The sequence below is a fragment of the Buteo buteo genome, chromosome 16, assembly GCF_964188355.1.
Source record: "Buteo buteo chromosome 16, bButBut1.hap1.1, whole genome shotgun sequence".
NCBI classification, from domain to species: Eukaryota; Metazoa; Chordata; class Aves; order Accipitriformes; family Accipitridae; genus Buteo; species Buteo buteo.
Window position 1 is genome coordinate 20,224,303 of NC_134186.1, and position 27,927 is coordinate 20,252,229.

General features: G+C 40.7%; 1 protein-coding gene across 16 annotated transcripts in view; it reads left to right on the forward strand.

Moving 5' to 3' along the window:
* The window catches only part of MICAL2 (microtubule associated monooxygenase, calponin and LIM domain containing 2), a 134,365-nt gene that overhangs the window by 18,305 nt on the left and 88,133 nt on the right, over positions 1–27,927 (forward strand). For all 16 annotated transcript variants that reach the window (XM_075048119.1, XM_075048105.1, XM_075048103.1 and 13 more), the window contains exons 2-3: positions 5,734–6,091; positions 27,116–27,323. In XM_075048119.1, coding sequence (XP_074904220.1) covers positions 5,828–6,091; positions 27,116–27,323 — 472 coding nt within the window. In that variant the 5' untranslated portion in view covers positions 5,734–5,827. The remainder of the gene's footprint in view (positions 1–5,733; positions 6,092–27,115; positions 27,324–27,927) is intronic.

The window sequence follows — 27,927 nt, forward strand, 5'->3', positions numbered from 1 at the left end:
TTTATGCTTCCTGTGAACATAGCTAAAACATTTATTGTAAAGTGTTAGTGTCTTTGTACACGTGCTTCCAGCTGTATTTTATTGTGGGATGATTCCAGATGTAGCAGGTTAAATCGGCACAGCAGCACTTGCTAGAAGGCTTATGTTTGAAATGTCTCATATAACTTTGGCAAAACAAGCCGATAGCATGTACGGTAACCTTGTAAGTTCATAGGCACAGAGTGTCTCGGTAGGAACTGTTTTGAATTCCATACTTGGCCTGAAAAGTTATTTTGCAGGAGTTCTGTGGAAGTCAGCTTTTTATAAAAATACAGAAAAGTAATCGGTCTGTTTATAAAGAGAGACTGTTTGTGAGGCTTTGTTCAGAAGCAATTTCTGTTCATTGATGTTTCTGTTAGGATTGTGCATCTTAACAAATGTGTTTTCTATTTGTCACCAACAGAAAACAAGTATTTTAGGCAAATGTACTTTTGTGGTTTTTAACTAGTTTTATAAGCAAAGCAAGGGAGAGATTCGGTTGTAACCAGAATCACATTTAAAATTTTTTTTCTTCCTTTTATGTCAGTTCTGGGAAAACATGCAAAGAAACCAAACCACCAAAAAGCTATGTTTCCTCCAGATAGAAATATTTATATTTAAAATGGTCACCATGAAAACAAAGTGCCTAATGTGAGTAGAAACTAAGTTGAAAAACCTAGAAGGTCCTGTAACACAGCCAGTCTCATTTGAAAATTTCACTTATTGTAATGGTATTGAGATTTTAGACAGTTAGGTCAGGGAAGAGACAGCAGAAATGCTGTAGGTTTTACTCATGATGAGGAAGGGCCAAAGTAAATGATTGCTACAGATGCTGCAGAATCCAGTCTTCTGTTTCTGTTGGTGTTTCTAACCTTAGACAAACAATAAATGTATTGTATTCTTCATGCCAAACTGAAGTCTTAATAAAAGAATTTATTCTCAGTAAACATGGCAGAATTAGGGCCGTATTGAAAATGGAATCAGGATTAGTGGTATTGAAATGCGAGGAATTTAATTCTTTTCCAATCTCCCTGAGGAACATGTTCTCAAACATTAGAAACAGAGCATTAAGGGACTAAGGAAGGACTTAAGTGCTGCAAGTTTGAATTAAAATTAGGGTTGTTCTCTCTCCAATGGGACAAATAAGCCAAGAAAGTGTTTTAATATTTAGTATACTACCTCAACACTGCTGACAAGCAATTCACATGGTACTGCTGTCAAAAAATTTAAGTTATTTTCATTTAATGACTTCTATTTGTCAACTTTATTGCTTGCTATGTTATGCTGAAAGGCTTCATGTGCAGACGTGAACCAGCTCCATACATCCATTGAACTAGTGATAATTAGTGGAATTAGCCTGACAGTGGAGGCATTTTTTCACTATTCTCAAAATCGTCTGCAGTAAGAGAGCTTGTTTCACTGACAGGAAAATCAGCCAAGACTTGGAGGCATTTACTTTCATATGTATACATCTGTACATGCACCATTGCTTTAATTTCTCCTTTCTCTCTGTCCCTTTTGCACTGCTTTCCTTTAAGTTGTAATAAGATCTTCACTTTCTCCTTGGGTAGCCATGAGGCATGAACGGCACTTCTCAGCTTTTCTTATCTGACATTCCTGTTTGCTGGCAACTGGAGGCAGAAAGGAGCTTGGACTAACTTATTACAGTAGAAGAGATCATCAAAATGCAACCCCTCTTCTTCCCAGTGTCTGCGCCTTGTGTCTGGGAGCCCTCCGGAGACTCCTGTAACACCACGGGAAGCTGCGTGAAAGGCCAAGTTTTTGTATGTGCTTAATACATCATGCGTGGGACCTAAAATGACAGTTCTTGTTAGCTGTGATCTAACCCATGGAAGTTTCAGTTCTGACTTAAAAGAACTGTGTGTCCAGACTATTTCCTGCTCCCTAATTCTCTTATGTTCTGTGGCCCAAATTTTTACTGGGCTCTGTACCACTTCAGTAAAGTTTCAAATAAATGTCATTAGACTTTTGGATTGTGCTCCCAGAGGAAGTCCAATGGTCACTTTGAAAAGCATAGTTTGCAGTTTCAGCGTCAATACTCACCTTGATGAGGCTTTTGGATCTATATTTCATCCCTAGTGTAATCTATTTGATGAAGGAAGAAAAAGGGTAAATGATAATACTCTAAGAACTCAAGTATTTCCTCAATTCTGGAGTTTTTTTTGTTGTTGGGTTTTTTTTTTCTTTCCCACTGCAGGTAAGCAGTTTATGCATTGTTTCTTAAGTCTTTGAGACAGTTACAGAACAGGAAACTTTAATTATAGTTAAGAATTACTCCATTCAACTTCTTGTCCTTATTGCATTGTTTCCAGTGAGTTATGTACTATACTGTAGTGAAATATTGGTGACTCCTCAGAAAAAGACGCGTGCTTTTCCATGAGCTGCATATACTTAGAGCACCATCTTCTTCTCTGTTATCTGCCAACACAGTGTTCATGCCAAAAAAAAGAAAAAAAAATGGTGTTTCCAGCAAGCCAGAAACCCCAGTAACCAGAGTCTCCTGTCTCATCCTGCCTTTCTGACCACAAAATGTGGCTTTTTTGGAGAACATGACCTCTGACACAGTGAGGAGAAATGCTTTGTTGGTGAGCAAATGTCTCTGCTGAGATGCCACTCCACAGCTTTTCAGTGTGGGCAAGATGGGAGTGTTTTGGAAGTTCATGAGGAGAAGATTTTGTGCCCAGAAAGAATGGCCTCAGTCCTGGCTTTGCGGTGTTGGAGGAGGGAAGTTTTGAGGCTGGGGAAGGTGTCCTGCCTGTCCTTCCCAGCTGCTTTCTTCCCCGTGGAAAGGCGGAGGAAGCCCAGGCCTGCTGCGTGTTTTTGTGCGTGCAACACCTACTTCCACTGGTTTGCAATATGCCAAAAATGTTTTCCTCTCCTTCTCTTTGCCTACAGTGGCTCTTGCTGACCATCTCTTCTGTCTTCTCCTCACCGTTATCAACCCTGGCACATGCTGCTTTTCTTCATTGGTTGGTTCAGATAAGGCTCTACTCTTTTAGCTTCTCTCTTCCCCCCTTTCCTTGCTGGATGGAAACAGCTGAGGCTATAAAAATCTCCTCTCTGTGAGCAGAAAAGATACTAAATTAAAGAGCTTGTGACCAGACTTGCTTATGAATTATGCCAGAGTTAACTTTTAAAGATATTTCTGTTATATGAACATGATAACAGTCTTGTGGTGAGCTAATGAAAACAATGGAGAGGAAGTATTGTTTTATAGCTATTAAGCCAGTCAGAGTCTTTGGTAGCACTGAGGAAGTAGCGATGTGGGTTTATAGTAATTACGAAAACCTAATCTGTCTGCCACTCCCTTAGTTGAAATGTCCAAAGTGCAACATTTCACTGACACTTCCCCACTCCCCAAGAAACTATTCATAATTATTTTGAGAGAAAAGAAAAATACTTTGGTTTTTCTACTATAAAAACTCTCAGGCAGGTATGGAAGTTGGGTAAAGTAAGTGTTTATCCTTGATTTTAATTCTTTTTTCAATGGGCCTTGAATCCTGGGGTGCCTGTCTATCAAGCTGTTTAAGCCCCATTGTAGCATCTTGCACTGTGCTGTGCTGTCTTTAGTTGCCCTGTGTTGCCTTCCCCTTGTAACACCACTCACCTGTACAGCTTTAGCCCAGACATACATGAGCCTCTCCTCATGGCAGTCCCCTGCCTTCTCCCTTCCCCTAGGAACTTCTGGATCTATTGGCCAGTTTGGGGCTAACCCCAAAACTGCTGTGTAGCTCTGTGTTCCCAAAGCCGGGGCTGGTGAGGGTAATGTGGGCCCCCCCCTCGCACCCACGCCGGGGTAGCGAAGGTGGCTGGGCTCCCTCCTGCCAGCTTGCAGTTGTTGGAGGGGTTTGCTCGTTAATCACTGAGGACTTGAACCTGGAAAGGTGCTGGATGTGCTGAACTCCTTTTGAGTCAATGGAAGTTCACTGCATTCGGTTTCTTGAAAAATTATACCTTCTGGAAGTTGGGGCATATAAAATGCTTGTGCTTTTACCTCACAAAGCCACAAAGCTCTTCAGAAAAGGGCATGGAACATACTACATATAAAGTATTCAGAGGGGAAAACAAAAATTTCCTGACTTATTCTTGGCACCAAATATTTAATCATGACATTTGGTCTAAAAAAAATGTACAAACTCTCAACATTGCCAATCTATTTTACCCACAAACCAACAACAGACTGATGATGTGCACACAAAGGTTATTTATTTTGAGCACAGCCAGGGAATGTGAGTATTCCAAATGCTTCCTTATATCTCCCCATGGGATCTCTTTAATAAGTTGCATAATATTTTTCTGTATTAAGAGGATTGCAAGATAGACATGGTAGGTCTCTTCTTTACTTAAATACACTGGTTATGTTTTCTCTTTTCTTCTTTGAAGGAAATGCAAGCAGAGAATGAATAGTTTGTGAGCAGTGTTAAATTAAAAAGCATAACTTCAAAGGCCTTTCTAACAATTTATTCTAAAACTATCAGCCAACAGATGATGTTCCAAGCAAAATAACTAATTATGTGGGAGGTTAGGCAGGCATTGATTTAGTTTTTGGTTTCTTGGACTGGCAGATAATTCTTTAATAGCAAGAAAAAGAATATATGACTTAAATCTCTGGACCTGAGTCCAGGTAGACCCTCTTCTGAGGACAAGTTTATACATAACCTGTAACAATTTTCTTGGAAAATGTGAAAGCCACTTGGATATTTTCTGTGCACCTTGGCTGACTCTAAGATGCTCCCCATTAGAGATTGAGAGCAAGGTTAAAGAAGGATAAGGGAGTGCCACAATGAGAGTATTTTAGTTCTTTCAAACTTATGTTAATTTTGAATAGCATTACTTTTACAGAACGTAAGGTTATTTATCTGGAATATCAGGCACAGTTTGACAGTGATCATGTTACTAGGAAAAGCCAGTGGGGCTTAGTGGGCCAAACATCATTACTTTATATTATCAGCACATGACAAGGTAAGACTCCAAACACGTAACTTTAGCATTTAACATGTGGAGACATGGAGATAAAATTCCTTTCTATGCACTAGAGCACCAAACCCTTTCTCATTTTGGCAAGAGAGTTAGAAAAAGGGGAGCTCTCTGTGGTTACTTGTTTTCTGTTTCTTCAGTGCTGGTGTAACTTGTAATAATGTTTCTGCCTAGCTTGTTTTGTGCATTTGCTCATGGCAGGTAATTGTGCAAATTCTAAATTGCTCTGGCTAAGCTGCACTTTTGGCCCTAGCTTGTGCAACAGGAGAAAATTCCCTCAAATTGTGTTGACTTTTGATGTCAGGTTTCTAAGAATTCTTAAGACCAAAACATTACCAGAAATGTACTTGCTGTGACATAAATTCTGCTTGGGAAAGGCATCTGGACATTGGGTTTTTCTTCATCTGTTACCTAGCACTTATCACTGAACAAAAATTAAAGAAATCCTCTTGCTTTTGGTGAGGCTGGTTGTTTTTGAAGCAGTAGACTTGAGTTTGTAGGGTTTTTACAAGAGTCTTTGTGAAGTACATGTCATGACAGCACACATATGTTATGTTATGTTTGTTTGTAACACTTGGATGCCACTACTAACTTTTTGTACCTGGTTGTCTGGTCACCATATGCTGTGTGTTTGTGTTCGTATTGGATATGCAGTTTGTGGGTTTAATGTTCTTAGGCAGAACCTGCTTTAACGTGACCTGTGTTTGTCTTTTCTAGGAATAACATGCTTGGAAGTACTTGGTAGTGTTGATTACCTGTACCCCAGCACGAGAGCTCCAGCTTAATCCTATTCAAACACTTCTCTCAGAACATGGGGGAGAACGATGATGAAAAATACAGTCAAGCTGGCCAGATATTTGAAAACTTTGTACAAGCATCAACGTGCAAAGGTACCATTCAGGCCTTTAATATCCTCACTCGCCAACTTGAATTAGATCCTTTGGACAATAGAAACTTTTACACCAAACTGAAGTCAAGAGTGACCACATGGAAGGCCAAAGCTTTGTGGAACAAGCTTGATAAAAGAGCAAGTCACAAAGAATATAAACGTGGAAAATCCTGTATGAACACTAAGGTAAGTGGAGTTCAGTTTTGGATTTCATAGCTTAGAATCTTTTAAACTTGGTTTTCTGCAGAAGCAAGGTTTCTACCATCGCGTGCAATGTGTCCATTCATGTAACCCTCCCTTCAATATATACTTTTTGAAACCATGGCTGGCATTAACTGATTTAGACAAATTTTCAGGTATTTTTGTTCTGCAAGTTTTGTGGAAACACACAGCATGTAAGAGGGTTCTTAAAAACACTCTGTTTTACAATCTGCCTCAATCATTCCAAAAAAGTTTTCTGCCCTCTTTAGATATCAGCGTCAATCAGGCATGAGATGTAAACTCATGAGGCAGTAGGCTTCATTCATTCCAGGCTCACAAGAACTACTTGCTTTATTAAACAGGGTTCTGCAAGGTGCAATTCACAGCATATTCAGCAGGCTCCTCAGCTTGCTGCTCGGTGCGTGCTGTGAGAGACCAGGGCTGGCCGAATGCGTTTCAACAGCAGGTCCTAAGCTGTTCTCTGGAAAGTGCTGCTCCGAGGTCTGGGGTTCTGTCTTTGTCACCTAGCATTGGCTCTAGTTATTAAACAGCAGCAAAAGAAAATCCTGCACTATTTATGGATTTAAATACTTTCCTGTAACTGCTTTTTCACAAGCAGAATGTGGATAATTATGATATGGTCGTTACTGAAGGAGATGGTGTGCTTGGTTGTGGAAAGGGCAGGAAATTATCTTCTCTTCAGCAGAGCATGCAATACCTGTATTTTGATAGAGAGAACCCCTGAACATTGGTGTAAATCTTGTTGACAAAACTGTACAAAATACTCTAGTTCACGCCACTTGTTTCATCTAGCTATCACAGAATATTTTTAATAGCTTTGTCTCAAAGCAATTCACTTATTTACTGTTGAGTGACGGCTAAAAGTTGCCCCAAGAAGGGTAAGGTTTAAGAAGCTACTTGACTGTATAGAGGTAGAACAGAGAGGAAGGGCACACTGGAGGGTAACTAGACACCAAACTGTGGAGGAATTTTTAATTAAAACTATCACTGAAGTGTTATTTTTATGGACTCAGTAGACAAGCAGTGTTGAAAGTCTCTTTCTTCTTGATTGCATCATTGCATTGAAACTTCTCAAAAGCACCAAGGAGGACACCATGTTACCTTCAGTACATATAGAGGCCTCTGCTTTCATTTATTCACTTTTAATAAGCCCCCAATGATTATTAACTCTTTCTAAGGTAATAAATGTCCTTACTACAGTTTTTGTTAGAAAATAAAGAGTGCCATTACAGATACTTGCACTGTTTTCCTGACAGCCTCTGTTTTTCTCCTTTCCTTTTCCCCTTGTTTCCCTTTTTGACCTGTGCTTCCTTCCTGCCTTTTGTTCTTTTGAAAAGGCCTTGAACATATGTCATTGAGCATCTTTGTGATGAAAACAGATAGGAAAGGGAAGGAATGAAAAAGCGTCTGATGAGTAACAAATTATAGGAGATATTTCACATGCAGCTCACCTACACATACAGCCCCAGGTCCAAATTTCCATGGTTAGTTTGAGGAAGTATTTGCAACACAAAAAAGCAGTTTTAAGACCCATGTGAAATATAAAAATGAAGCCCTTCTCTCTGAAGTGTGACATTACAAAGCCAAGGCCTGGTTCTGCAAAGTTCTTAAGCAAAGTAATTAATTTTTATATGTGGTGAGAAGACTCATGGAAATTGGTTGGTACATAAAATACAGCCTGTGTAATGCTTTACAAGGTTGCCAAGCAGGAGGCTAATCAACACCTTCTGCAGTGTTGAAAGTATGGTATTACTACTCTTAGAGAGTAAAGATCTATTTGGAGTGGCATGTTCTAAGTATATGCAGAAATTAATGGACATATCTATGATGCACATATGATCAAATAGTAAATGAATATAGAATGTCTGTATATGAACAGTGTGTGTATAGATATTCTGGGAAATAGTTGTAGATGTTCGTTATGAACCTGGTCTATGCCCAGACCTGTACTTCACTGTGTCATCACTGATTTAACAAGAGAAACATGAATCTTCAGATTGCTGCAAATGAAAGCAGTAACCACAGTCTGTGGGGGATATCTACCAAACATTCCTCACACGTGAATCACAGTCTGCTGTGAAAGCCTATCTGTGCAACATGAATGAGAGGAGACATGTTGCGAGAGGACCGCGGACTCCCAGATCATTGCGGTGGTGTACTCTGACAGCCCCACTTACAGATAAGGAATTCTCAGAAATGCTGGCAGTCCAACCAAAATGTCAGTGCAGAGAGATTAGGCTACAATATACATACCACGATTTTCCTTCAGTGCAACTAGTGCCTGTCTGTCTTGCATGTTATGCCAGCTACCTTTTTTAGTAGTGAAGCGGGCAAACAGGAGTTAGCAGGTTAAGTCCTGACAGTGGTGCCCAGCTCGCACCTTTGTGGAGCTGCCTGGGGACCGGTTGAAGTAGATCAGCCTGGAGTAAAAATCTTCTTTGTTAAAGCAGGATCACAAAATGAGCTAAGTGGATTTTTGCAGTTGCAGTTCTGTAAACAGAGCCAAGGTTGCTAGTAGGCATCATTTTAAAAAAATATATGACTTGAAGGCTTTATATGAGGTTGTGGCCATGAGCTCTGTAGCTGAGTCTGCAGCTCACAGTTCTTCTCAGATATGGCTTTGCAATCTGTCTGGTTTCTTACAATCTTCCTAATCTTTGGAGGAGATAAAGGAGATAAAATGCAATAGGGATCTAAACTACTCAGGGTCTGGTTTTTGGGGGTTTTTTTTGTTTGTTTGTTTTTTGTTTTTTTTTTTAAACAACAACCTGCTGCCTTACCCAAAAACTGTTCATTATTTTGCACAGTATTTGAGCTGAATGCTATACTTGTTGATTTTTGTGCTTATAAACTTTTCAACCACACTTAAGTTACTCATTACAATATACACAAGTTTTATGCATACATAACATTCCACTCCAACTAAATAACAATAATCCTGTGTCTTAACTGGTCTTGAAGAACATTGCCAAATATGGCCTTCAAAGTTTCTACAATGATATGATTTTAAGCTGCATGAAAAAAAACAGTTGGACAATTTTCAAGAAGTTCAAACCCACTACTATTTCAGAGTTGCCTTACTGTGGACGTTATTTTCTCTTTAATTCTTTGTAGAATAAAAAATCCACCCCAAAAGAAAACCAAAGTGCTGTAGAAAGACATGCACAAAATTGGGGCAGAAACGAACTTTTTTTGAAACTGTAGGAATCCACTTGTATGTGTGGTTAATCTGTATGCAACATATACTTCCTTCCATCACAAACTTGCAAAATGGGAATGAATACTGTTCAGAATTGCTGTTTCTGGAGCTGTGGCATTTGCACAGTTCACCAGTATTAGAATCAGAAGCCTGTCCTAAGTAGCCAAAACTTTAAAAATCATACTGTGATTTTTTTTTGCAAATATGTCTAGAAAAAGAGCACAAATTTCTTATCCTGGCAAAGTTTCTTTCTCATTTTTGTCTTTTACTAATCAGTGCAGAGTAGCGTGCTCGGAATCTGTAATGTTTATTTGTTTCATCATGGAATGAAGCATAGCTAGACAATTGAAGAAGATTAAAGGTTTGACATAAGTTGTTCACCATGGTAGCAGTTTGAACGTCTCTAAAGTTTTGAACATGCAAAACATAATACAATGATGAACAAGAATTCATTCAGCTAGTTGCAGAGTGTATTGAATAGCCTTTTTAAGACACATGGGAGTGTTCTCTAACCATTTAGTTGAACCTCTCTGTATGGAGTAGAGTCTTGCACATGATTTACTGGCAGTTTACCTGCATAAATGATATAAATATGTGCATGCACATATAAATGAGGCTCCCACTGGTGTTTGAGATATGTATGTGTATGTATCAGAGGGTAGGACCTGGCTCATGCTGTGCACCTGAAATTCTGGCTCTCCCGTGACTGTAGATTGATGCTTGAGGAGAGCAGAGATTGCTGCGCATGAAAACATCCCAGACTTGCTCTGAAGGGAGGTGTTGATTCTCTAACGCATGCAAATGTGGTATCATCTTCCCCCTCAAACGTGTATGCTGTTTTTTCAAAAAACATGCATACACTTAAGGAGAACTAAGGAAACTTTGTTTAAAGTGCTAATGTGTAATTATCAATTGCTTTGGTGGACTCTAGCATTTCTCTGTGGATGTATCAAGTTTTGGATGATGTGTGGCGCATTGCAGGTGGGGCAGTGACAAATTCCGGTGCAGAGCTTTGGTCTCCTAAGCATTGTCTCCATTGTAGACCCCACTGTGGGCACAGTTCCTGCGCAGAGAACTTGTACAGTCTGAGCTGCGGTTTCGAGGCCTAGCTGGACATTAGCATAAAGCAAGTAAATAAAACTGAGCTAAGAAGTTTTGAGTGCTGTGTATATAAATACATACGTATGTGCATTTGTAGGTATACGTATATATAGAATCATATAAATTCCTGAAAATAAAATTAAATGATCTTGAACTTGATCCTTGTTGGCCTGTCTAGTTTTTCTCGTTCTGGACGTGGCCTTTCAAAGCTTGTTTTGTGATAGATGAGGTTCCCTTACAAAAACTCCTGTTGGGAACCTTATTCCAAGAGAGCAACTGTAAAATTATTTATGACCCTGTTTTCAGGGCTTATGTAAAAACACAGTGGCTCTTTTCAGTAGCATCGTGTGCCATCAGCCTTATCCAGCCTCGGTGGCATTGGCGTGTCTGCTGTAGGGAGGGCTCCAGGGGCTCCTCTGGGGGGGTGATGCTTTAGCTGAGGCAGTGAGAGAGCCTGTGGCTTGAGGGGGGGACGGGGGTGGAGGGGAGTCGGGGGCCAGGGTGTGAGTCAGCTGCGGAGGAGCCCTGGTCAGAAATGGGGATGGAGGCTGGAGGTTTTGTGACTGACTCAGCACTGGCTCTGAGCCTCATCTCCCTGTTCTAACCGCTCTGGTGTACCCGTGAATGATCGAACCTCATCTGCCAAACCCCTTCCGTTCCTTTTCATATTGTCTACGTTTCCGAAGACTGTCAACTGAATGCTTTGGGAGTTAATAAAACCTGCTTCACCTGGTGGTCTCCTTCCCACAGAGCTGAGGAAGGGAGAGGTACTCCGGGGCTGTGCTGGGCGCTGCCGTGTTCCGTAGCTGTGGGGTAATCAGCTGGATGAGGAGCGGATACCAGGTCTCTCTCCTTGTTATTAGGTAGAAATTGGCTTCCTACCAGTCCTCAGTTGTTTACAAACATCCTAATCTGCAGTCTTGCCCCTCACAATAAACGAGATGGGTTGGCTTCTAGATGTCATCTTCTTCCCTCTCTCCACCTTCCTCTGTAGCGCTAAACAAATAATCGTCTCTTAATTAAGCAAATCATCCAGCATGTATAAACCTGCTGGTATTGTGGCTAAATTTCCTCCTGAAGTGCTGACATTTGTTGATCCTTGGGAGGCAACTCAGATTTTCAGCCAGGTTTCTCCCATGCTGTATATACTGGTACAGAAGCCAGTGAGTTTATGAGTTCAAGTGTCATGATTGGTTGTGTCCCTTGAGATAAATATTTTTTTGGAAGAGAGTAATTGAATTATAAGATGAAAGAAGGGAATGCCTGTTGTGCTCCAACTAAAAAAATATCCTTATTATAATGAAAACTTTAACCTGTTTATGTTATAAAGAGTGACTATCCAGATGGCACATCCCTTTTGCTGGACATACTAATCTCTTCAAAATAATAATTGAAATGGGGAGATTTCCAAACCTGATAATCACGGTTTATAATGCACACACCAAACTTATCTTGGAGGTATTAAATAGCATTGCTAACTCTCTTAATATAATAAAAATGCATTCCTGTGAAGGTCATAAAACTTGAACTTAGAAGTTGACTGCCATATTTATAGGAAGTTTAGTGAATGAAAGGTTGTGACTTTTCACAAAAAGACATACAGCTGCCTTTTTTTTTTTTCCTTAATCCAAACACACACACAGTGCTTGAACAGCAGAATCCAGAACCTACTGAGGTGTTGGGGGTATTAATGACCACATATTCTGCTGACTTAAGTGACACCTAGGTGTGTTTGGTACACTTGAAAGATAAGCTGTTTGTTTTGGTATCTATGCTTTGCTTTTGCCTTTTAGGGCCAGGCATCTAAAGCCTTGCAGTGGATTTCCATTGTAAATTTATTTTTAAGAATTTTAATAAGTAACTTTTACAGAGTTATTTCAAAGTAGTAGAAGATATGGGACTAATGGGAATGAGTGGTAAGCAAGATTTGTTTGAGACAAGGGGAGAAGCAGCAGATCACCTATGAACATGCAGTGAAACCACAGTTGTTGAACATTGTCTATGCATTCATTTCTCTAAGAATTTTTAGAGAGGGGATGGGGAGAAGCTTGGGCGATGACAGGACACACAGCAGACAGGGTTCTTTGAAAACAAAACAAAGTATTTGACTCTTGGAGCTGTGTTTTAAACTGAGATTGGGCCAAATTACATCAGCAAAAGCTAATGTTTGGCATGCGATTTGGTAATGAAATCACTTTATTTTTATTATCCTACAGACATTTCCACAAACACACAATTTTTCAGCTTTATCAGTCATGAAAAGCAATGAAGCCCGGCCAAAGTAACATAGTCAGACAGCCTAAATAAGACTTTTTAAAGACATTTGGGAATTTTTAAATTTTTTTGGCTTGCAAGATAACAGTAGCTTTACATCTGTACTTCAACAGCGCTGTGCTGTTTCTCTGTCCCTTGCTTAATGGCTTTGCAAGTAATGGACAGAAGGGAACTGTCCCACCCTGACCTGGTTTCCTAGATATTTTATAGAGATTCCCACAGGGAGTGACACCCAGTTACTTTCACATAAAACTCTACTATTGTCACTACAAGTGGCTTAATTAAGTTTGAAGGAAACAAAAGGTTACAACAGGGCGTGTTCCCCTAACTGTGGCTTTGTAGTGCTTTTGGGGGGTTTGGCCGTGTGAAGCGGGCGGGCTGTGTGTCCATCCACGGGGCAGGGTGGTGTGAGTGGGGCGAGGGGTGCTCCCCAGGGGTGCTCCTGCGTGGCCCCCGGCACGCAGCCCGTGCCCACGCTGTGCTCGGGTCAAGTCTTTCTCCCAGTCTGAGAGAGACCCTGATGGTGCCAGATGTGGTTGTTTAGGGGTTTGTCGTTAGCTACGTTTCCAGCTTCGATCTCGTAATGTTTGCGTACTGATAAGTGAGGAAATACATAACTTCTGCTACCAAGAGGTGATTAAACACTTGGCTGCTCAAAACCAGATTGCAGACAATAAGGCAATTTCCTGTCTCCTAGAGTTCAGGTCCTTCCCGAGGTTCCCATGTTGGTCCTGAGAACTGAGGGTTTGGCGATGTGGTTGCCTGCTCTCTTTCCTCTTTCTGCTGCCAAATCTAATTCTACATTATTTTCTGTTTTAGGCATCTGTGCAGATAGCTTTTAATATACTTTTAGTAGAATGTAAAATACCACAGCTCTAAGAGGTGCTGTATAAGAGGTGAAAGTGCAAAATATTTTGGTAGAAGCTGATTGTCTTAAGCAAATGACAGAATTTTTATTTGCATTCTCTCTCTAAAAAGCCTTAATATTGATGGAGTCCATGGTGGAGAAAAAAAATAACTGGGATCTGTTGTACAGACAAAGTAGAAATTCCCTTTTAATGCTCATGAGATTGGGTTAATTTGCTTTACTTTCTCTGCTACAGCGTTTAAAGGCAGATTATTTTGTGTCAGTCTGTTCTCAAAATTCCCACAGTTCCTAACATGTCTACACTTACACACAAAATCTGTTTGTGTCTGCAAACAGCCAGGTTTCTGCAAACTAACCTAGATATCTGTTTGCCACCTCAGGTCTCTAGGATATTTGTGTATTAACTTGTATTTCTGATGAAGAGTGCTTATTGAAAAATAATCTGAGTTTGTACTCTTTGGTCAGAAATGTTTGGGTGAGTTTAAGCTGTATTTTGAAACAAACGGGGGGGGGCGAACTAAGTGTTTCTTTGGTGAAAAAGCCTTTGCAAGGAGAGCTGTTGTCCTGGCAGCTGGTCACATCTTGCTTCAAGTCTTCCCGAACTGTGAGAGTCTGGCAGGTACCCAAATGGGCCTTGGTTTCGTTCTGGGTCCTGGGTGATGGCAGAGGAAAGGACAAGCGTTGTATCATTTCAGCCAACAGAAGAGCTATGCCTCACATCTACAGAAGTTTTAAATTAGACATACATGAGAGTTGTGGGCCTGTTATACTCGCCACCTGGGAGAAGATGGATGAAGGGGGTAATGGTGACATCTTGCATTGACTGTGAATGCTGCAGCCAGTTATAGGTATCTTCCTCCTTCATGAAGGAATTCGCCCAGCATATGTGAGGGAAGCAGATGTTGCAATTCTGACTTGACCCTCACAGAGCCCTTGCTTTAACGAGCAAACTTGCGAATATGGTTTACATTATGTCACATGGGCAGCTGAAGAACTGTACTTACAGTGGTGCTAGCAATAGTTTGCTGCCAGACTGGGGAAATGCATTAAGTGGGATTTCGGTGATTCCTGTTGTAGATTGGTACTTGTCATGCTCATTAAAAATCTGGGTGCTGGATTAAGGAGGTGCAGATGTAACCAAACTGGAATGAGCTGCAAGCACTTTGAAACGTGGGATTAGAATTTTTAAAAATCTTGAAAATTTGAAGAAATGGTCTGAAATCAAGAGGATAAAATTTCTAAAAGCTACTGGAGAATTATGACCCTTCTAACAAAGGAGCGCAACACCCAGAAAAAATTGGGAATATGCTGCAGTAAATTATTTGGTGCTTATAATAGACCACATGCCAAGCCTGGGTCCATAGGCTGTAGTGCTGACCCAAGGGGAGCTGATCCTGGGAGCCTGTCTAAGGAGGCCTGTGGTGTGTCAGGGACTGGGGCGGTTTCCTTTCCACCTAGTTGGTGCAGGTGAAACCCCAGCTAAAATACTGTGCCCAGTTTGACATGTGTTGTAGGCAAGAGACAGATAAACTAGAACAAGCGCAGAGCAGAGCAGCAAGAATGGTCTTTAAAGAATGTGACCTGTAGGAGAGGCTTAAATACCTTCACTAATCTATGTCAGAGAAGACCCGAAGAGGAACACTTCATAGTTACTTGGAGCACAACCAGTACTGTTGTTCATTTCACTTTCTCTAACAGTGTGCCTAACACTGCTAATCACATTCTGATTAGTTTTTCAAAGTTCGCATTTTGCCATGGACAGCTGCTGCTCCTATTTCAGCCCTGAAGAACAGTTTGTTTCCCAAGGTTGTGCCTGTTTCTGCTTAAGAAACCAACGAAGAGATACTGCCTTGCTGGTCTTGCATCACTCTCTGGATTTCATTTGACTAAGATACTGACTTAGAAGGAACCACATGGCTATGCCACACTTTGAATTAGTCTTGTCTTGTGTACTTCCACTGCCCCTTTGAATAAGTTGCAAGAGCAGTTTTAGAAGGACCAGTGCAACAGCAAATACTCCTCTCTGACTGGTGTCCACCTCCCCATCCTGCCTGTGCTCTCTGCCATCCTCGCTGGATTTACAATTCAGATAAAACACCTGCCCCAGGGTAAATTGCAACTCAGATTAGAAAGCATTGCAAGAGATGGTAGTGAGCTTCCTGCCAAGGACTACACACCCAGATCATTAATAACAAGTTATGCTGATCGGCAAGTGCTCAGTGGAAGGCAAAGCCATTTCTCTCAGATTTTTTTTTTTTTCCCTTTTTCATGTGTGTGTTTGCTTTCTAGCGAAGTAGGAAATAATCGCATATGGTAGGAAGGGCAGGTGAGGGCTGTTGTGACCGGTGAGGCTGCCGCTGGCTCTGCTCGCTGCCGTGGGGCTGCGAGGGCTGGGCTGGCTCGCTCCATCTCCTTCTTGGCTGTAGGCATCTGGGCTAGGAAGTTCGTTGCCTGTCGGCCCAGATACAGCCCCGGTAGTGGCGGAACAAGCGCAGCCAGTGTTGTTGAGGCAGGTGCCTCCGTCTGAATTTCACCCTGGCTGGAATGTGAAAACAGAGTCATTAATATGTGGCCGTGTAAATAAATGCTGATCTTCTATGTTTGTTTATCTATCTCCCTTCTCTTGTGTCGGATGTTGGCTATTACACCTCGTGATGTGCAATTTGCTGCCAAATTTTGTCTTCAACTCTCCGCCCCTCTCTTTGAAGCATGTTCCTTTTCATGTTTTTTCAACTTTTTTATATTTACTCTTATTTTTCAAGACTCTTTCCTTCAGTAATAAGGGCTCTTATGTACCACCTTTGTTTTCAGCGAAAAAGGTTTTAGAAATAAGAGCTAGAGGTGCTGAAATCTAATTTTCACTGTGTGATACTCTGCCAGCAGCCTGGTTTGTTGGTTCAGTATGAGTGCTGTTAACTTTCCCTGCTATCAGAAACCTTCCTACAAAATGTTACGCTAAAGATATATTTTCTAATTATAGTTGTTTGAACTGTTCGAGTCCATCTTTCTTGTTGACGCTATTGGATGCCGTATTGCTAAGAGGTGCTGGTTGGTCAATTCCTAGTGTTTTCAAATTGTAAATAAAAACGTAGAAAGTAAAAGCATTGTCTACCCATGGTAAACTGGTATGTGCAAGTGACCAGTTAAATAAACTGGAAAAAAATCAGGTTATCACTCTTTGGAGCTGTATTTGGCTTTACTGGTTAAGTGGCTGTGAATGCTAGCACTGGAAAATGCAGTGACTTTGAAGATTGCATGATGAGCTGGAAGAAAATAGATCCCAGAAGCCCAGAATTGCTGCTGCCTTGTACAGCATTGCATTTTGAGCTCAACTATAGCTGCCATCCGCTACTGTACAGTCATTCTGCTTAGGAAAGCTAGAAATGATGGGATTAAATTATTCAGCTCTTTAAAAATAAATAAATAAATAAAAATTTTAAAATCTGGATTCTGACTCAGACCTGATGGCTAGTTCTGTATGAGCTCATTTACCCAGTACTGGCTCCTATAAGCCAAGTCTTAATTGGTTGGTTAATAATTCACCTAATACAAAAATGTATTTTAGAACATATTTTAAAATATTCTGTGAAATGACTTTGAAATAACTTGACTCACCACTTACTTTAAAAAGCCAGTTTCTAAGCAGAAGCTTAGCTGATTTATTAGATTGTTGTAATTGTTGTTTAGTTAAAAACTTTAGGTTGAGTGTAGTATTTCATCTCTGTAGACAGACCAGGCTGCAGCAACAGTGCCTTTTTTTTTTTTTTTAAGCATATTACCAACTTCCTCCTGTAGCAAAGCCATGGTTGTTGACCAACTTGTCTGCGTGGTTTGGATGCCATAAAGCATGAGAAATCCCTTCCTCTGGGTCTGTAGACAAGTCCTCTATTGGCTGGTCAACCCCTGACCCTGAAACCATGTAGAGGATTAATTATTTTCTTGTAATTGCAATCTCACGAGTGTCACTACTTGCAAGGCTCCCAAGGCTCAAGGCTTGGTCTCTGCTGTGCTTGGAGGTGAGGCTCTTGGTGCCTTTGTTTCTTCATCTCTGTTCACCAGTTCTCTGTTTCTGTATGAATTGGTTTGGTTTGGGTGTTTTTGCTAAGTTTTTAAGGATAACCTTAAAGCATTATCTCAACATGACAGGCGTAAGCCTACAAAAAAAAGGCTAGGTACTTAAATGCTGCCAACTATATTCATGACCGGGATAGTCAGGCAACATTCTTTCTGCAAGGTTTATCTTGTTTTCATTTTGATTGTTTAAGCAACTGGCCAAAAAAAGGAAAAGAAAGCAATCTCTTCTGGGTTTTGGGTGTGGTTGGGTTTTTTTTCCCCGTTTTGATTACAATGAAAGATAGGTAAGAAAACAGCAAATATGCTCTTAATTCCAAAGGATGTTAGAGGGTTTATTTTGTGCTTTATTTGAGAAGATTTAGGGGTTAAAGCGCTTGCCTGGTTTCTGGTGGATAATTTGTTTATTAGAAATAGTATAACATTTCTTGTCAGATGATGTGCAGGTTTTCTTCAGATAACTGTAACTGTGGTGAGGGGAACTGAAAGTTTGTAGAGATACTTCTCTCTATTATCTCTACCAATTGCAATTTTTTAAAATTTATTTTTGTAAATTGTTATAAAAGCTCTGAGATCAAGTCAACGTATTTAAATATGACCAATGCTGCCTGAGAGAGGTCTTCAGAAAAGCTTCAAATAACAAAGTCCTGACAGCTTTGGTGCATCAACAAAGAAACTCTTGACCTTCTAGCACACTGGATGCATACAGCCTTTCTTCAGTGTGTTGCATAGCAGACTATAAGTTTCAGATGTCTTTCATACCATTGTTTTAATTTCAAACTATGGAAAGGTTTTTATATGCAAATCTAATATTAGTACATATATCCGAGAGACAGAGAGGATGGATGGACAAGTGTGTCCAAATTCATCCAGGAAAAATGAAGCCATGTGGTTTTTTCCATGCAGAAGCTTATCTTCCAAAAAAGAGAAAAAAATCCCAGTGAAGATGAGCCAAATGAATGCAATAAATGTACTAACGTTTCACTTCTGGCATTTCGACCCAATAAAACAGGAGGGCAATAAAGATAGGTCCTCTGATCCCTGGATTGTGCCGCGTCCAGCTGCAAGTGCAGCAACTGCAGGGTGCAGCACTGGGGAAAGAGCTCTATCCAGAATCAGCCTGGATTAGGTAGCCTCAAATCCATGTTACAGTCTTTAAGGAAAATAGCAGTGCCTCCATTTTTGCCAGTTACCGATATGGGTGCTTTTGGAAGGAGATGACGAAACTGCTTATTTCTCAGGTGCTCAGCTGGGGATACAAAGGGTAAAATAAAATACTGCTGGGATCGAAAGCAGAAATGGACTTGTCATGTTGCGCTTCCTGCACTGGGACAGGATTTTGTTGCCTCAGTTGGTGGCAATTAGGGGTACGTGAGCCGTGCTGTTCCCAGCTGCTTTTAAACTTCCCCAGCAGTGGTATTTGTGGTGTTCACTCTCTAATAATGTCTGTTCAGCAAGATACAGCTAGTCTTAATAGTATTTTAAGGTAGATTTTAGAACTATCTGTACTGCATTTAAGTAGTGTTCATGTAACCCTTTGGAGAGTTAGGACCTGTCATTAAAATTCATTTAACTGAATATTATTTTTGCCAAATGAAACATTTTTAACCATACTAATTTTATAAGGAGCTCATAAAACATAGTATAATAGAGGAAAATATGCTTTTAAAGATTACTTAATTTTTGTAGGGCGAATTTAATTAGCTCCTGTACCTTCTCCTTCCCCTTCCTTTGATGGAAGAATTAATTTTTTTTTTCCTTTAATATTTTTATGTAGTATAGCTCTGTTAACCACAGAAGTTTTGGGTATATGTTTCAGTATCTGGCCTCTTTCTAAAAATGAAGAAAATAATTCTTGTTTTAGGATGGCATTGTCCCTTTTTTATATATGTGTGTAGTCGAATGGACACCTTCCAAATCACTGTCATATGTAGTTACAGTTATCATCAACGTTCTTGACAGGGTCATGTTCTCTTGCCTTTTAGTAAAACCAGTTGTTGAACGCTGCCATACCTATACAATTCAGGCAACAGGCATCGAGTACAAGCATCTCATGCAATGCAGGGCACGTTACTGTTAAGAGAGTGCTATACTTGTGTGGCTCTAATGTGTCTGGTAACTGTGCTGTTTTATAGCAACACATACTTTGTTGGTGCCAGTGGCTGGGCTGGTTTGTAGAAAAGGAGATGACAAGGACTTTGTACTCGGGGTCTTTGTCTAGAGAAGCAGTGAGTACCTGAATAGGGTTGTTGAGTTTAGGGGAGCAACCGTATATTGAAGTGCTTTGGTAGACAAGGGCTGTAGCAAGATTAGACTCGCATTTTAGATTGACAAAATGCATTATAGCTATTGTAAGTGTAATTGGTTTTTTCCTTCCTTTTTTTTTTTTTTTTAAATCTTTAGCTCTTGACATTTTTAACATCTGAAGTGGCATATAGTTTTATTTTTCAGTGAATTCAAATATAATGTTTCAAACTTTAAAAACTATATTGGCTCTTCAGTAGATTCAGGGTACATTTGACTGCACTGTCGTATCCAGTGACTGTCAATGAATTTATGTGATAAAGTCTGAGACTACAAATGCAAGATGAACTGTCAGTCAGTAAGTCAGGAATGTCCTACTGAGCAGTCCTATTTTTGCCAGAAGCATTTTCATGTCTAGTAAAGGGGATGAAGTGAAAAGCATTGTGGTGGAGAGAGCTTCCCGCTGCAGCTTCTAGTAGCTGTCTGCCTTGGCTGCTTATGCAGCTGTTTCTCTTTGGAGCCTTTCCAGGGGAACAGTCATTGCTGATCCAGAAAATGTGTTGTTTCATTACATTTTGTGCCTATCTCATGTTGCATCACATTTAGCTCGATCATGAATAAACACTTGCCCAAATCCATGTAGGTTGTAATCCTGTGGAGTCAGTCAAATTAATCCTTGGTACATCCCTGTTGCTTTGGACGTTGCACAAAGGCCAGGGCTGGTGTGAAGTCCCAGGTCTGGTGACTATGGAAATGAATGCACGTGAGGCCCAGAGCAAATGATGGAAGAGGGTTTGCCATGGAAAAGCAAAGCATTCTGTCCCTCTGCATCCCGCAGGCTGTCTGGCCACAGGCAGAGCCTCTTATTGCTGTGTGGGGAGGCCCACGGCTGCTGGAGGCACCTGCAGCACCAGGCAGGTCTTCGAGGTGCGTGGGGAAAGCCACCACTTGGTGCTCCTGTCTAGCAGCAAGATCCATTCCTATAGGTTTTGATTTCCAGTTGGTGATTTGGGTAAATATTACATATAAGATAAAGGAAGTTAAATAATTTAGGCAGATCGTGAATTTTTTCACTAGTATATGTGTGCATTTCCACTGAGGAGTAGAAGTGGTGCTTCTGACTTGGTGTGCCTTAGGACAATGCAGGGTGTCTCTGTGTCTATCCAGTTGCTGTTGAGCTGGAGTCTAAAACTGATCTCCTTTTTTTCATCTCCAAAACAACTGAAAGGTAGAAATGAGAAAATCTTGAATTCCTGGAGTGATTGTAGCTTCTGTCTTCATCTCAAGAGCATATGGAGAGTGGATCATAATTGAACAAACTTTTATTTTCCAGGATAAATTTAGTGGTTGGGTACCTTGGGCAGGAGAGGAGTGAGGGATTTAGAGTTGGATGATAACAGTGTAATGCATTGAGCTACAATGGGATTTATCTATTCTTAACTGTGCAAAGAGGTGCTGTTTGGTTGCATACCACACCTGCATGCTACTACCAGCTGGTACATAATCCTTGACTGTGAGCAGGTAAATGCTGCGAGCTAACATTTTTTTACATTTCATAGAATCATATAATGGTTTGGGTTGGAAGGGACCTTAAAGACCATCTCGTTCCAACCCCCCTGCCATGGGCAGGGACACCTTCCACCAGACCAGGTTGCTCAAAGCCCCATCCAGCCTGGCCTTGAACACTGCCAGGGATGGGGCATCCACAACCTCTCTGGGCAGCCTGTTCCAGTGCCTCACCACCCTCACAGTGAAGAACTTCTTCCTTACATCTAATCTAAATCCACCCCCTTTCAGTTTAAAACTGTTACCCTTCATCCTGTCACTACAATCCCAGTTAAAGAGTCCCTCCCCATCTTTCCCATAGGCCCCATTTAGGTCTCCCTGGAGCCTTCTCTTTTCCAGGCTGAACAACCTCAACTCTCTCGGCCTGTCCTCATAGGGGAGTGTCGTGGTTTAACCCCAGCCAGCAGCTAAGCACCACGCAGCCGCTCACTCACTGTGCCCCTCCCCCCCGTGAGTGGGGGAGAATATCGGAAGGAAAAAGGTAAAACTTGTGGGTTGAGATAGGAACAGTTTAATAGAATAGAAAGGAAGAACTAATAATGGTATTAAATAATAGTAAAATGACAATAATAATAATAAAAAGGATTGGAATATACAAAACAAGTGATGCACAGTGCAGTTGCTCACCACTTGCTGACCGATGCCCAGTTAGTTCCCGAGCAGTGATCCCCCCCAGGCCAACTCCCCCCAGTTTATATACTGGGCATGACGTCCCATGGTATGGAATTCCCCTTTGGCCAGTTTGGGTCAGCTGTCCTGGCTGTGTCCCCTCCCAACTCCTTTTGCCCCTCCAGCCTTCTTGCTGGCTGGGCATGAGAAGCTGAAAAATCCTTGACTTAGTCTAAACACTACTTAGCAACAACTGAAAACATCAGTGTGTTATCAACATTCTTCTCATACTGAACCCAAAACATAACGTTATACCATCTACTAGAAAGAAAGTTAACTCTATCCCAGCCAAAACCAGGACAAGGAGGTGCTCCAGCCCCCTGATCATCTTGGTGGCCCTTTTGCAAGGTCGATGAGTAGATTTGGCCTTTCAGTTATTAAGGTGAATGAGTTTTTTGTGACTAGGTCATTGTGGAATGTTACTTTGGTTTTTGTTAAACATAGTGCTGGTATTCTTGCTCTCCCTCTCCTTTCTCTCAAAACCTCAGTTGTTTCTGTAAGCTTACTTTACTGTGTGAAGACCCATAGAGGCATTCTGCAAATTCTCAGCTGTTAAACTGCGTATGGTTTTTCAAGAATGAGATGTAGGTGTCTGGATTCACAGGCTGCTGATTTAATAGTGGGGGACGGGAAGGGTTGCAAGAGGCCCCTACTTCACATCCCTCTCTCCCTTTCCTCCCCTTCTATTTTGGAAGTTATATTTGTACATCCAGACAGGAGATCACATTGAAAACCTGTGCCTGGCACAAAAGTCATTCTGCTTTTGGAGAGGTAACTTCTGCTTACATTTAGCTCAACATGAATTGCTCTTCTTAGTGTAGAAACATTTCCTGAAGATTTTCAAGGCACTGCCATTCGTAAACATACTAATAGAGAGAAAGTAGCATCTTTTAGAGTCAGATCGACCTTTGAGTAGAATCAAGCTTATGAGACTTACCAAATGCTGTGTATGTTTGTATTATTACAGGTGAAACTTTTTGATATCTTGTAATTGTACCAGCAAAAAAATACATGAATTTTCTGCTTTATTTCAGTCTGAAGATAAATAATGTAATGAGTGGTGTGCTTGCTTACAGTGTGGGACAAGATTTGTACAGAAACAATTATATTTTAGGGAAAAGTACAGTACTTTTTAACAGTACTGTAGAAACACAGTATTTACTCAGCAGCTTAAGTAGACAACTTCTATAACATATCTGTGGGCTTATTAGTGTTTTATTTTGAAATAGAAAAATTTCTACGCTTCACTTAATATTTATAATTTTAAACTGAAATACTCCTAAGTTTATCACTAAGCAACTATTACTGGCCTGTAAACTTTCATTAGTCCTCTTCAATGGGAATTTTGTAACTGGTGTTCTAAAAACACTCTTGCAGAAGTTTAACTCAAACCAGCATGTCCATTTACTTCTGATAATTTATATCGTAAGTGTGAAAGTTTCATTGTTGCATTTATTGCAACCAGTAATTAGCATCATTCGTATCCAGGGCATTTGCAAGAAGAGTAGATGAATTTAGCTCACATAAAATTCTCATTAAAAGTACTCATGGTGACCATTGCCTGTAGGAGTTAGTGTTTACGGGCGGTCTCTTCAGTGCTGCCAGTTACTGCGTAGCAGGAGTTTGATGCAGGAAATTTGATGTAGGTAACCTTGGTGGTGGTCCTGTTGCTGATGAGGCGATGGAGCGCAGGTGTCTGTGAGAGGCAAGCCACTCTGGGGGTGCGTGCAGGGCGTTCATGGCACCCGGCTTTTCTCCCTTGGGCTGGGGAACTCGCGGGCACAGCGCTGGGCTGCGGTGAGGGACGGGGACAGGGAACGGCCTGGTCGCAGTCCTGGTCGCGGCTCCCTTTCTCAGTGTGTGCGTTTCCTCTTCTAGAGGATGTGGGCTCAGTATTGTGAGCATTTGTGCAAAGATAAATTATTTTCATAAAGGATAAAGGAGGAAACTTGGCATTTTAATATCATGTGCTTTAATCGGGCACATGAATGCATATCTGTGTTGTTTTCTCCATCCTCATGTATTCTTTCTGTACTTTTGCCTGCTCCTGTCTTGTAACGTAGGTGGTGTTCTTGGGGAGTGTATTAAATTTAATGAAGCTTCTCATTTGACAGGAAGTGTTTACATTTGTAGGCAGAAGATACTATGAGGTTATCACTGAGAGAAATATCTTTTCTCAGTATTGCTATCTTGCACTAACATGGTATACTCTTGGTAGTAAACCAGAATAGAACATCCAACATGATACTGATTTTTCAGGCAGGTCACACAAGTCTATTTGTGATCTTATTCTTGGATAAGCTGCTCTGTAATCTATACAAGTCTTTCTCCCTTCATTTCCAGCCTGAACAAGAAATATGCAAAAGCTCCTTGTCAGTACTCTTCAGCAACTGTTACTTTGATTAATTTGCGGAAGATGCTTTGAAAAGTCAAATTACCCTTTACCTTTTTAGGACGTGATCTGGCACCACTAAAAGACAGTTGAACTGTGAATGGCGATGTGGTTGTCAAGAAACTGTTGGTGTTTGTCCAACCCTGTTTGTTAGATTTCAGGACTGATCATTTGAGACTTCCGTATGTGATGTCGGTTGTCACAATCTGTTAAATTGCAAGGAATTCATTTCAAAAGCAGCCCCTGATGAGCCAGGAGACGGTGGTAATAGGAGGTGAAAATAGGAAGCCATTCAAGGTTTGGTCTAGGCTGACTACAAGGAGGTTTCTCCTGTGACTTTGCAAGCAGAGAGCTGGGGAGGGAGGGCAGGGACAGGACAGTGGTACGGTCCCTTTCCTTACTTAATAAAGGTAAGAATATAAACACAGTAGCAATTAGCTTTGCCAGGGTTTTGTGCTGGGTTTGACCCCAGAAGTTTCAAAAAAGATGACAAAGTGCCAAGAGTAAGCTCTCCACCAACAGGAAGCATCCTTAATAAATCAAAGAACAAATAGTTCTGAGACGTAGATAAATATGTTTATGGAAGGTAACCATGGATGATGGTAAATATACAATCATTTTGCAGTGTCTCTAGGCAATTAGGAAGGTATTTTGTCAATGGTGATAGGAGGAGGGGAGAGGGCAGAATCCTCCTTAAAATTATAACATGCTGTGTTGCAGAGCACCAGGAGGAACTAAGAGTGTTTTCTGTGTGGGTTTTATTACTTGGCAGGATCCACTATGACTAAATCTCAAAAGACTGCTTTTTTAAAAAGTTGCATTTATTTATATATAATACAGTTTGTTAGCCAAAAAAACAACCCCACCTTATCAAACCATGTATGGTCTTTACTTGTAAAATGTTTCTAACTGCTTGCTAAACACTACTGGGGAACTGTGTAGCTGTGAAGACAGTCACTTACTTGTCAGAGCTCAGAGTTCCCATGTTAATCACAACAAGCATGTGCAGAAAAGAGCTGACCCAGACTCCACCAGTGATCCTCCTGAGGCAGGATAACACCTGCACTGCATTTTCTTCCTTTATATAATTACATCTGTTGATGTTTTCTTAATATTTAGCATGTAGTGAGGAGTGTTCTTATGAAATTATGAATTAAATATGTTATTTTAGGAGGAAGAAAGCCAAGTGGCTAATGCAACAACCTAACTTATTTAATATCTCTAGTTAACAAAACACTTGCCTAAAGCAAAGCAAAAGTATTTCACAGGAGCTCTCCTTTCAGTGGGAATTTGAATTACTTATTAAATTTTTAAAAAACTTTTTGCACTTTTATGATTGGGTTGGACAAAAGTCATGGACAAAAGTCAGCACCAGAATTTTTGCTTAAGTTGTTAAATTTGAAAACAAATGACGAACAAACCAAAATAAATGAATGACTCTATTTCATGAAATTGAAATGTAATGGGAACCAGACTCGTATCCAACGAGCCTCCAGATACAGTCCGTGCTTGCTTTGAAACTGTAATCACTGTCTGGCTATGTGTGCGGGACGCACAGGAGCATGTCTGGCGTGTGAGATAATGGGTTTGGATTTGTAACGTGGCACAGCTCGGCCTCAGAGCCAGAGCTCTCCCCTCGGCTCGGGCTGAGCCCGGTGCTTGAACTGATGGCATAGGTTTTGTGAAGTCTGTGTGGGTTCTGGGGTGATGGGGTGTGTGTGGAACAATAACGTTGTCCAGCTATTAGACTGTTTCTAATCAGGTTTTAGTAATCAGTCAGGAAAATGTAAGCATTAGATATGTTTGAGTTTTAATTAGTTTGCTTTCTGGAAATCCTTTGCTTGTTAGTCTGTGAAAACTTACAGCTGTCAGCTAAAGTTTGGGTGAGAATTCTCTGTAATCGTTTCTGAAACAGTTCTTCTGAGGTCACCCAAACTTAGATTTAAGCTCCTAAAATGTGATCTTCCTGAAGGTGAGGATGTTGACCACTGGGTGAAATGGAATAGGACAGGCCGAGTTCCCCGGTGCTGGTGAAGCAGGACAAGTCTGCTGAGCTCTCTTGACGTGCCCTGCTTTACAGCAGGAGGTGAACTAGGCTGTTACATTCGGGATATGCCCTCGCTTGAAATAGAAAGTAACTAATACCGTAAGACTACTGGCTTATCATAGATTTGTCTAACAAGTGTAGCAAATGTACACCAACTCCCTCTTCAAAACAGAAAAAAGGCTACTTATTTCCTTTCCCCTCCCTTTCATGTAGCTGTAATCCTGTTTATACAAGCACTTTTGAGACACTAAATGCAATTGAGTTAGAAATGTACAAGCAGATGCTCAAAAGTGTTTGGCTTTTTGCTGTTTCTTCTGTTATACCTTTTTCTCAGATGCTTTTATGTCTGCATGAAGCACAGTTTTTCCTCTGGTATAAATTGACTGAACACCACATGCAAACAAAATTTGAATGTTTATTGATTTAAATAGATTACTTGAATACACTCTTAGTAGCATAAGTCCGGCTGAATATCAAGCCGTACCAATAGACTAAGTTAGAAACTATGTGGAAGTCAATACAAAACCTTATGTAAGACTCCTCCTTTTCTCTGCTAGTGTTTAATTATTGGAGGTGGCCCATGTGGCTTGCGGACTGCCATAGAACTTGCCTTCCTGGGAGCCAAAGTTGTCGTTGTGGAGAAGCGGGACACTTTTTCAAGAAACAATGTGTTGCATCTTTGGCCATATACAATCCACGACCTCCGGGGACTGGGAGCAAAGAAATTTTATGGAAAATTCTGTGCAGGATCTATTGATCACATCAGTAAGTATCTGAGGGCATGGGCACTCTTCAGATAAGAGGTGTACCAAAGAAAGAAGATGAATGGAGACTTTCTTGATTTGGCAGAAAGCTCATCTGCCTTAAACATGCGCGAGTATGTGCATGCACACACACAGAGGGGAAGAAAATAAAGATCTCATTTAAGCAAAATGGCAATTGAACAAATGACAGTCTTATGGAGCAGCTTTTTTGTTAGTCTGGGGAAAAAAGCTTTTTAGTTAGCTTTTTTGTTGGCCTGGAAGTGTTCAAGGCCAGGCTGGATGGGGCTTTGAGCAACCTGGTCTAGTGGAAGGTGTCCCTGCCCATGGCAGCGGGGTTGGAACTAGATGACCTTTAAGGTCCCTTCCAACCCAAACCATTGTGTGATTCTATGATTTGTTAAACAATAGGTTTTTATTACAAAGTATGAAGAATATTGATGTTCATTCTAGAACATTGAAAGTATATTTAACCCTTAATCTAATGAGAAAATATGCAAAAGTGGGATATTTTACAGGGAAATATGCTGTAAAATTTTTCTATCCTAAAATGGTCAGCATATTGGTTAGCAGATCTTTTAAATATCATTAAGAAGGAAAGCTCTGAA